The 12392-nt window shown below is 38.1% G+C and overlaps 1 protein-coding gene across 1 annotated transcript; it reads left to right on the forward strand.

Moving 5' to 3' along the window:
- The first annotated feature begins 6348 nt into the window (after positions 1 to 6348).
- Positions 6349 to 9777, forward strand: LOC139862451 (UBP1-associated protein 2B-like). The gene is made up of 2 exons (XM_071851059.1): positions 6349 to 7608; positions 9522 to 9777. Coding segments are annotated over exons 1-2 (1230 nt in total). The 5' UTR covers positions 6349 to 6379; the 3' UTR covers positions 9523 to 9777.
- Positions 9778 to 12392: the final 2615 nt, after the last annotated feature.

The raw sequence follows: 12392 nt of genomic DNA on the forward strand, positions 1-12392 counted from the left end.
ATCCGAATTCTCGCCTCGTACACTAACGCATCATTTACAACAACCGTACTTATACTTCCATTTAAACAAAATTTCCACCACTCACTCGGGAATATACCGTGAAAACTCCACAACATTTTTTTCCAATGGCCTTATTATTCTATCATTTTCAACGCTATCGGGTAGTCAACCTACGAAACAAACAACCACAACAGTTTGCTCCTACGGCGAGTATCCCAACTCGTGCCATACACTTCACAATCGTCCTAACAGTAGCACAATTCACCGACAATCATCGTCGTTACACCCTTCAATCGTGGGATATTCGGGAATCATCCCGATGCTTTCCAAAAATATCTCGTATTCCTCTTTCGGGAACTTCGCCATTCTAACTCACGTCGCTAACTACCTTCACAATTATTCCAAAGTCCAACTTGGGACTTTTTCGAAGACCACCAAAGCTTTTCTTTCCTAAATAAGCGACACCCGCTAGTCACTATCCACCTAGGCCGCATAGCAAGCCTATTTATCTTTCAACTCAACACTAAGGAGGCGCTTGAAACACCAAGGCTTACACCTTTCTAACTTCGTCCTAACCATTAACTCGGTTACCCACATACATATAGATAGTTAACCACCATGACTCTACTCGCACACAAACGTGATTAATGGAAAAGCCTCTCGAACGGCATACCGCGTACACCCCCAAAATCATAGAAGAAAGGGTGGCCGTCAAGAGCGTACAACACTCGCCACACAATCACAAAACCGCCATCGAAATCGAATCGCCAATTAACATTAACTCTAAGATCATTCCATTTGATCATTTCACATTTGCACGCATTCTAGAACATGCAATGCACACACTATCTGAAATCTACTACAATAGTTTAGTATACACGGAATCATCCCAACTCCTCTCACCAAAATTTCATACCGAGACATCGTCTCTATCGTATACCATAACAAGCACAATGCTATAGTAACCACGTCCCTAACATGAAGTCAACAAACCAACCGATGAAGACTGTCAAAAGTGAATCCTTACGGGTAACACTTACTACCTAACATTCCTCTTAGTGCGCATACACGGCTAATACGCAACTACCGCATGTATTTGATCAGAACACGGCTATTGTATCACTAGTCACACAAAATGGTCCTCATGACCGAACCACCGGCGTATACAACCTGTAGTTCTCAATGCTAACAATAAGGTTATTCAATACAAAACTCAAGGTGTACAAAAACGGCTATTGCAACACTACCAACAATATGTGAGCGAAACGCGGCTACCGCGTTATTATTACCAACGTGTGAGTGAAAACCGGCTATCACTCACAACCATGTGCACAAAATGGCTATGTGCACAACTCCTAAGGGCGATCAAAATCATAAATCTACAAGTAACGGTTCTTTCCGGGAACCTCTTACCATCAATCACAACCAAGGGTGGTTAACGGAGAGCTAATCCTTCCGGTTATCACTCATCACCTATCACAAGTCAAACGTGGTCAACAGAGAGATAACCCCAAATAAACACATAAATGTAATTACCTCGTAGTACACAAAATGGTTATTGTGTAACTACTACCCAAAGTATACGACGATGAGGCATCGTACCCTTTCTCAAGGTCCCATTACGTTTCCTCGGTAGGAATATGAATCCTTAATGGAGTCGACACAATTTCTTTGATATAACATTACCAACTTCCTCGTGTGGTAGTACAAACTCCCCAACTTAGAACTTCGTTCTTCAATCAAATCGTCAAGATTACAAAGTCAAACGATTTCGCCATTTACCGTCGTACCCGACCATACTTGGCGTAGGTCCCTCATCCCGAATTCTCAAGAGCTCAATTCGATAATAATAAAAAACTAACGTCTACCGTCACCCGTTTGCGCTACTAAGCGATGACACAATGTCAACATAACACGTATATTTTTAGAACGAATTTACCGCTACCCGCAAGGTAGACTTTTCCAACTATCAACTTCCTTCTACCCGTTACTACCACAAAATCATCCGGCACGATATACACATGCTCTCAAAGGTCTCACCCACCCGACGAACCTCATGGATCACCCACTTCACTACAAAAGCGAACACGCGCTCACAACCCATCACCAAAGTCTGTTCTCATGGCTTAGTAGAATCATTTACCCCATCACTAAGAAATGCTTGGTTGCACCAAGTCTTACGCCCTCGTCCGTCAATACAAACGTCATCATAGGGTGTTTCCATTAGGAATGTTACCCATATCAATACTACATATTACCGCCATGCATTTGTCCTTAGGGTGCATTTCCACGAGTCAACAACTCAAGCGCTACCCTGGTGCACTATCATCAAAACCACCAACAAACCAAATCTTCACTTGAGACTAATTAGATCTCGAAACAAAGTTTAACCCTCTAATACATTCACGAATCCATCGGCACACAATAAACAATAATAAGGCATATTAGTACCAAAGATGAAAATACATGAAACAGCATCGTTGGACCCTTGCGCTTCACTGATCATCAGATAGTCACGCTCTAGCCTCCTAACCCGATCGACAAACGATTCGGAACACTCTGACTTTCGGTGTCCCTTATTTTGGCAAATAAAGCACTTGATCGTGCTTAAAGGTACACTCGTACAATCCCGTGCCAAATGACCTCGTCCTCCACACCTAAAGCACGTAGGCCCATAACCTCCCTTACTCCTCTTCTTCACTTTTTCAACACATTCGGGCGTACTTCTCGCCCTTTTACTAGGAGCACCTCTTGATTCGAACTTTCTCTTACCCAAAGAGTGATCAGCAAATTTTGGAGCATGAGATTCAATCCCCATAGTTGCTCCTTTGTCACTGTCACCTTGAGGTTTAGGAAACCTCTTTTCTAACTCTTCCTTCACGACCTTAGGCACTTGGTCTCAGACCATCTCGGTCACTATTCCCTCGAACGACTCCTGGAGAACTTGTTTAACCTTGTCGGCGAAAATCGAAATATAGCGTTCGAACTCGGCCTCAATCCTTAACGTTAACTCATCCTTCCCTTCACGAAGAGGCCCGTCCGTCCCATATTCATCTTCCGTCTTCATTCTAAGGAATGCAAAAATGATCAAACCAAGAACGCATATAAACTCACTCGCACTACAACGTCCCATCTTGCTCGATAATCGTCGTACATTGATCGTTTGGCACGATTTGAACCCGTAACAATGGTAGCTAGTCATTGTTACGCGAGCACGCCGCGTCAACTTGCTAGTACAACGTCCATCTCGCTTGATGATTACAACACAACACAAAATTATTAGCGTAAGGTTAGTTCACATAAACCTATGCACTAACCAAACCCGATCCGACCCGAAATCCTACAAGTCCCGCATAAAGCGCACACACAATAAAGTCTAAGTCTAGGCACCTATCTCAAGTCGCCTAAATCCCTTAGACCATGCTCTGATACCACTTGAAACAACCCAACCCGTATTCCATGCAATAATTTTTTTTTTAAAATGATACACGTTTACGCGCCAATTAAACGATGTAAACCATTCCCCAAGTTCCATTTAAAACATACAACAATCTAAATGTTTACAAAAGGCACGAAGGCCATTAATTAAGTTTAACACAAGTTCGACCCATTAAAATGATAGTTTTAATCCAAACAACACTTCGAGCATGGTTTGGGGCTAAACTACCCAAAACGCTAGGCCAACTTCAAAAGCTTCAACAAGCAACATCAAGGGACATCTAGTACCCAACAACCCCTTTGCCCTTATTCACACCTGCATCTAAAAAGATAAACAACGAGAGGGGTAAGCTAACGCTTAGTGAATGCAATAATTATACATGTTCATATATAACCTACTTACTTGCAATCACTTACAAAATACCACATACGAGCTAGCAATTCGACAAACATACAAACATCATGCATAAACTACTATCCACAATTCACAAGAAGCTAGCAACCAACAATAGCATATAGTTCATAATTTAATATGCTAAATACACATTCACACATCCATGGTTAACCGATCATACACGGGAATGGTACTCGAAAGACCGCCGGAGTTCATAACATCCATTAGTGTTACTTAAACACCGCGTAATCACTAATTCCCCCGGGTGATGTCTTAAACACCGCGACTAATTCACCCTCTTGACAACGTGGCGTCTTAAACACCGCGACGAATCCACACGTCAATCAAAACAATGAGTGGTGTCTTGAACACCGCGATAATTCCACTCCCATGACAATGTGGCTTCTTAAACACCGCGACAATACCACATGTCAATCAACCATGAGTAGTGTCTTAAACACCGCGACAATACTACTCGTTACTTAGAATGTGGCGTCTTAAACACCGCGACAATGCCACATTCATACTACACAAATAAATACATTATATACGTACACGCATAATTATTCCACTCACCTTAACACCTCGGTGGCGATTTAATGCTTCTGAATGCTTCAAATTAAGTACCTATTACATAAGTACACATTCAATTACACAACTAGTGGAATTAACCACATTACACATACTTGAGCATTTAATGACCCAATTTGCATTAAATAACTCAACTACATCAAAACCGCCCTTAATTGGCCAAAACACATGTTAAATCACTAAAGGTAGTGATTTAAAGTCTACTAACTTAAACCAACACAAACTTAGGGTAATTCATACTCATTTCACCCAAACTAGGTCAACTTTACTCTTTTGACCCATTTCAACACTTAAACTTACAAACTTGGTCAAACTTAACCCATTTACAATTCTTTCAACATTTAGCAAGTGTTTTAATGCTTAACAACACAATTAACACTTACAAATCTCATTTCATTTGACCAAAACCCTAGATTGTAGCTATTAGGGTTTCATTACAACAACATAACCCAAATTCACCCATTTAACCCTCAAATGGATCATACAAGTCTCTAGTAACCAAAACCCTAGCCATTAACCAATTAAGACTCAAAACATAGAGTTAGAACTTACCGAGACTATCAAAGTGTAGCTAGAGACGCAAGGTACAACTTTAAAACTCGGACTTGGACAAGATTTTGCCTTCTTTCCTTCCAAAATGAGCTCTCTCACTCTAAAACTCAATTTCTCTCTCTAGATTTGATTTTAATTAAATGAAAATGTGAAGAATGAGTTTTGGATAAGCTTGAACCAGCTTTTGACTCCCAAAACCGGCCACCAAGTGAAAAGACTAACATACCCTTCTTTTAAATTACAAAATAAAAAGGTATGCTGATTCAGGGGTGTGCGCGCCGCGCACACTATATACGCGCCCCGCGCACCAAGTGTAATTTGTGTGAGCCGCGCACCTATAATGCGCGCCCCGCGCACCAAGTGTAAATTCTGTGAGCCGCGCACATGAAAGTGCGCCCCGCGCACCTAGTGTAATTTTTGACTGGTCATTTTTTCTTCATACGTGCGCGCCTCACACCCTAACAAGCGCGCCTCACACATTCTAGACTTCGATTTTTGGACATTTTCTTGCACTTTTAACCAATCGAACTTATACTCATAACCTTTATAACCCGCGATAACATAAGAGCTTCAAAATATAGGAAAACAACACAACTTTCGCGATAAACACTTTAAACTATACATAATTGATCACGGTTAATATTAAACGTTTACAAGGTAAAAATACGCACCTTAAGTCATCCAATCACATAAACAACGGAATATAAACGTACTATCGATCAAATATGTACCTTAATTTGATGCATGCGAAAACGGGATGTTACAGACTGGTTCCTTTACGGTTTGATTCTGCATTTAGATCTGTTCGGTTGCCGCGAGTTTGGTTCATTCATTCCATTTTTCCCGTCATTCGGTCTTTTTTGGGCTTGATGTTGTTGCCGGCGTTGTTGACTTAGTTGACTTCGGTAAATAGGCCTCGGGTTAGGTGTTCTTGGGTTGCCCGGTGATTGGTTTGAATTTGCGGTTTCTGCGGGGTGATGATGCGAGGTTGGATACGGGGTCGGGTTTATGTGTATTTTTATAGGCTTAGGATTGGTGGTTTCGTCTTTATGTAATCTCAATTGTAATGCCAATGTGCTCGCTCTGTATTCATTGTAGTCGTTCATACTTTTTAGAACGAACAGAGCGAAAGTCAACGTGTTTTGGTCGTTTGTGACCATTTCTTTCACAACAGATCGTCACGATCTGTCTACTGTTTGTACCACCAGATCTTCGGGTCTACTATATATATATATATATATATATATATATATATATATATATATATATTAATATTAATATTTTTGCCAAAAAAAAAAAGAAAAAAAAAAATGAGGTTGAGCCGTTTAATAAAAAACGTGTTTGCTGGTATCAATTTCAACACTTGACCCAATTGCTGTTTCCCCTTCACTTCCCTCTGCAACTATGGTGAAAATAACAGCATCAGCCAAAAAACAAAAAACCCTAAAAAAACCAGAGACCACCACCAAGAAAAAAATCATAAAATCAAAAAAGAAAAAACCAATTTCAATTTCAAGAGAAACCACATCTTCATCTTCTGATTCCGATTCAGAATCCAACAACTCGCCTGAAGAAATCCAAAAACTCATCGAACCATACACAAAAGAACAATTAATCGAATTCATAATCAACGCAGCTATTTCAAACCCTAATTTCTACAATCACATCCGTGACGTAGCTGATAGTGACGAATCTCACCGTAAAATATTCGTATACGGTCTTGGTTGGGATGCCACAAAAGAAACCCTAACCCTAGCTTTTAAACGCTACGGTGAAATTGAAGATTGTCATGTTATCATCGACCGTGCAACAGGTAAAGCTAAAGGTTTTGGCTTTGTTCAATTTAAGTCTCGAAAAGGTGCTACTAAAGCCTTAAAAGAACCCAAAAAACGGGTGGGTAATCGATCAGTTTCGTGTCAGTTAGCTTCTTTAGGACCAATTGCTGCCAATGGTAAGAATTTTGGTAATACTGATAGAAAGATTTATGTTAGTAATGTGAAATCGGACACTGATCCTCAACGGTTACGTGCATTTTTTGCGAAATATGGGGAAATTGAAACTGGACCGATAGGGTTTGATTCAGTTACTGGTAAGTCTAGAGGTTTTGCTCTGTTTGTGTACAAGAATCAAGAAGGGTTTAGGAAAGCTTTAGAAGAGCCTATTAAGGTGTTTGAGGGAAATCAGTTGCAGTGTCGAAAAGCGACTAGTGGGAAAAATAATGGGGCTGGGGTTTCTGGAGCGGGTCAGGATCCGCAACCAAACCAGCAAGTTCTGGTTCCGGGTCAGAATTTTGGGGTTTTTGGTCAGAATCCTATGGGGTTGAATCCTGCTATGTACGGTGGGTTGTTTCCGAATCCGAATGCAGCGTTTATTGCTGCGAATCCGATGTATGCTCCTGGTGTTTTGGGTCAAATGGGTGGTGGTTACTATCCTGGTGCACCTGGGTTGAATATTGGTGTTGAAACTGGGTTAAGGGATTACAGTAGGAGTCCTCCTCCCGTGTTGAAGGGTTTGGGTTTGCAGAGTGCGTACCCTGATAATAAAATGGGGTCTGGTTTTGGATCTGGTTCAGGTTCAAATTCTAGGTCTCAAGGTGCTGGTGGCTCGTACCGTGACTATTCATCTTGCAAGTGGTATGATCTGGTGGACTGTTTTTGTTCGTGTTATGTTTATATGAGTATTATTTTATCCTTATTGTTGTGCAAGGTTGTAAAAGTCGCTAATTTGGGATTAAATCGGCCGGGACCTTATAGGAATTACTTGGTCAAATTAATTGAATTGGATTTTTTGATCATTTAAATATTAAATTTTAAATTTATATGTGTAAATTTAGGAAGGAAAAAAAAAAAAAAAAAAACAACTTTAAGATAATTGCCTAGAAGAATGAGAATAATCTATCAATTGTTCAAACACTCCAAAACCCTTATTTTAATGCTTGTAAAAAATGTTGAGCAACTTTTATTTTGGCCGATTATGAACAACTAAATCCGTATTTTGACCGATTTTGACCCGTTAACCGTTTATTTGACCGATATTGCTAGTTGGGTTGCTCTGCTCTAAAAACTGATTAATCGGGGATTAATCTCGCTATTTACAACCTTGTTGTTGTGCGAAAGTTATTTGTAGCTTTACAATGATGGTGGACATTGTAGGGATTTATTGGTTAAAATCGGGATTAATCTGATTGGAGCTTTTCTAATTTTAAAATTATATGTCTAAATATAGAAGTAAACCATACACATAAACATAAACATAAAAAAAATATTAACTTTTACATATTTGTCTAGATGCATAACCATTATCCTTCTATTGTACAAATGCTCCAAAACCCCAATTTTAATTCATATATATATGTTAACCAACTTATACTTTGACTGCTTTTGACCTACTGACTGATAGTTACCCTTTGACCGCTTAATTTGAGATTTTGGCAAGTTGGGACGACCTGCTTCTAAAACCGATTACTTGGGGATTAGTCCTATTTACAACCATGTTGGTCTGTGAAAGTTATGTTGTAGCATTACTTCACATCAACTTAATGCGGATTAAAATGCATTACTGTTATTATCATACAAACTGGTGTTTATGTACGAACACCATCTTTTTAAATAGCCTCTAGTTATGATGACTATATCCTTGATTTTTAAAAAGGGGAAGTAGTGATTTCAATAAGGTGATATCTATTTTTTAACAAGTAGTGGCAGGGTGCGGTGGTATGATGCTAAAATTATAAAAAGTACTCTATTTAAACTGTATTTTATACCCCGTGAGTACCATTGTAAGTTTATTTAGAGACAGGAAAATGAATGGGTTGGGTAATGGGTCAAAACAGGCTGTTTTTCTAATACCTTACTTAAGCAGTTCATTTCTTCCTTTCTTATTGAGGTTAATAATTAACGTTTTAAACTATTAATATGATATTATAAAAATGTTAATGTAACCATGCTGAATGAAGCAAGACAGGAGGTTTTAAGCATTTGATTTCACTTCGGACCACATTCGGGTCAATCCACATGTTTCATTTTTAGCTACGTTTTTTATGGATTTCATTTGAATCAAATGATAGCGTAACCCAAGTCTGCATAAATCGCTACTTGGGGAGTACTTGGTCAGGACTTTCTAAGAAGTACTCGGAAACTCGGGGAGTACTCGGATGTTGACCAAGTTTGACTTTGACCGATTTTGGCTGTCACTGATTTCTGACCATTTAACTGTTTTTGACCGATTTTCTGAGTGATGCCGAGTTTTGGCCGATTTTCTGAGTAATGCCGATTTTTGGCCGAGTTTGACCGAGTACTCCCCTAGTTGCAAAAACCTGGTACTCGCCGAGTAATTCTGAATTTTGCAACACTGGTATAACCAAACCATCACATTTTAACTCGAGTGCATCAAAATTTTACCTTTACTTTCTTGCTGTTAGCAAGCTGTGAACTTTCAGTTTTGATTAGTTTGTTTTTCAAGTTCAGAAGTTTGACTACTAGTAGTAGTATCATTTGAAGGTCTAGTTTACTGTGCCTTCTTTACATGTTGAGTTATGTATTTGCAGATGATGTGCGGGTGCCATTGAGGTTAATTTGTCACTCACAATCGAAGAATCTGTTTTAAAGCTTTATTTTCTGTTGGTTGCTTTATCTTGGAAGTTGTGCATGTAGAAATATCTTTCTTACTTATCATGTCTTTCTCGGGTCAAGCTCTTCTCATTTTATCCAATTTTCTTACAAATACTTTGAATGTACCTTTTGTAATTTCTTGTATGGATTTGATGATATTTTGCTGATATTATTTTAGTTTCTTGAATTTCTTCCTAGTTATATTTTCATTGATTTTTATGTCTGTTTTCAATTTCCATTTACCTTTGCTATATTTTTTTTTATCATACATCATAAGGCCACATTCTGTTGATTTCAGTTTGTCAATGCATGTTCGTTTGCATCTTTAGAATTACATGGTTTTCATTTGTTAATTGGTTGTGCAATTATGATTTTTATCTTTATTTTTTTGTTTTTAGTTAATATTTATGATTACTTTATGATTGTTATGGTGGCTTTACTTGTTGAAATAGCATGGAGGTTACATATTGACTTCAAAAGCGTGATGATTTCACTGTGAATAAATATGTATCTTTCTCAATCAGAAAACACAAAGGAACCAAAACCTTTTCTCTTTTTTTTTGTTTTGTTTTTGTTGAGGAGTTGTAACCTTCACATCATTCTTGCATTTTTCACATTGGTCCATTAGTTTCATGATTTTAACCTGCATCAAGACTTTCTGTTATCTTCCTTTTAAGTTTAGGGGATTAAGTAATTTTTGGTCAATAATTAGTAGTTATTGTGCATGTTGAGATGAGTCTAGTTAGGTTGACTGGAAATGCATTTTCTCCTCTTAACCTCTTTAGAGGACTTTCACAAAATTATATTATTACAGTTTAATTTTTTTAATTTTTTTTTTTTTTTTATTTTTTTATTTTTTTTTTTATCTTAAAGCGGTATTAGAGGTTGTTTTGGGTGACTGTTGACCTGTTGTGCCCGTTTGACTGTTGACCTAATTCGACCCATTCATGGTAAATAAGTCGATATTGCGACCTCTAAATGTTCTGAATGAAAAAACTCATTTGTGATGTAAGCCTTGCGTTTATCCCCTTCCACCTTTAGATTTTGAAATGTCAACTTTACTTTCCGATTTCTGTTGCTTTTGTTGGCATTATTACCCAACCCGGGAGTTGGTGTTTTAGGATGTATTTTCTGCTGCTCTTGTGGATCCAGTTTGTAGAGAGCAAATCTAGGACTACACTCATATTGACCTCTTTCAACTCAAGCTGAACAGGACATTTTTCCTTCTATGGAGGGTTTCAATGCGCTCGGGGGGCTTGATTACCCGAAGTTTTACCTTCTATGGGGGAGCCAATGTGCTCGTTCATAGGAGGGTTTCCTCGCTTACAAAAAAAAAATGACATTTCTCCCACTTCTAAATTGATATTGATTAATGGTTTTATATGCTTTCTACTGAGTTTAATCTAGGACTACACTCATATTGACCTCTTTCAACTCAAGCTGAACAGGACATTTTTCCTTCTATGGAGGGTTTCAATGCGCTCGGGGGGCTTGATTACCCGAAGTTTTACCTTCTATGGGGGAGCCAATGTGTGCTCGTTCATAGGAGGGTTTCCTCGCTTACAAAAAAAAAATGACATTTCTCCCACTTCTAAATTGATATTGATTAATGGTTTTATATGCTTTCTACTGAGTTTAATCAAGTTTAGAGGATACTGATTTATGACTTCATTTCTTTTAATTTCGTGTTTTTTAAAAGTTTAGAAGATGGTAAAAGGCAAGCAGTGAGTTAATTATTTTCTACCTTTCAGTCTCAACAGGAAGGCGTTACTCTCCCAGTATGATGGCTAAATGGCTAATATATTAGTACTTAATAGTATTTGAGAATCTAATGTTGACCCAAAATTTATTATGGATAAATTTGATTCGAGTATTGTGCATTCATGCTTTGTTAGGAGTTGGCCTAAATATGGAGAATCCTAGGTTCAACAAACTGAAAATAATCCCTGATAGCTCAGTGAATAAAGATCCCAGATAGATCAACCATCACTAGATAGCTCAGTGGTTGGAGTTGGAGTCCTGAGTTCACTAGATAGCTCAGTGGTTGGAGTTGGAGTCCTGAGTTCCTTGTAAGAGGTCTCAGGTTCAAATCGTGTCTAGGACGAATATTTAGTGGTGGCTAGGGATGGGTTGGAAACAACCAGGAGAAAACCTTCTACCTTTGAGATAAGAATAAAGATGTAATTATTTTCTTACTTTATGCATGTTAAACAAAAAGTAGGTGAAAAAATGGAGTAAAACTATAAAATGAATAAAAAGTACAATGTGATAATATAATAATGGCATTTTTAAACAGTGAATATTGGTTGTGGACTAGTAAATTGATACGTAAGGGAGTTGGGGAGTACTACTTAATGCCCATTTTGTTTGCATGTCCGTACTTGAAAGCTCTAGATGTTATTTGATGTCTTTGTTAATCATAATGCTGAAACTGCTGTTATTCTGCTCGGTGGCTCATTTGGAGTTTTGGTATCATTTGTAGTTGGTGTACTGTAAGGCATTATAGACACATACTAGTGAAATGTGGTCTTCAATATGTGTGCTTTAATAGTATGCTTATTGTGAAATTATATTACAGCTCTATATGTATGCAAAAGTTGGGTAATATATGTCCCAATTTTGATGCAAATAAACCTATATTGTTACATGATATCAGGGTCTGTAGAGATCTGTTATAAGTGTACCTATATGCAATAAAAAATTACTTCAGTTTATTTGTATAATTTTACTGAATTTACTACTGTCTGTATTGAACTCGTCTTGGCTCATTTACAATCAATTTATTTGAAATTAGAAATTGGTCCGGC

This window comes from Rutidosis leptorrhynchoides, chromosome 8 (genome assembly GCF_046630445.1).
Source record: "Rutidosis leptorrhynchoides isolate AG116_Rl617_1_P2 chromosome 8, CSIRO_AGI_Rlap_v1, whole genome shotgun sequence".
Taxonomy (NCBI): domain Eukaryota; kingdom Viridiplantae; phylum Streptophyta; class Magnoliopsida; order Asterales; family Asteraceae; genus Rutidosis; species Rutidosis leptorrhynchoides.

What these genes read in the sequence shown, in the direction of transcription:
- LOC139862451 (XM_071851059.1), top strand. Translation starts at nt 6,380, where the DNA reads ATGGTGAAAATAACAGCATCAGCCAAAAAACAAAAAACCCTAAAAAAA.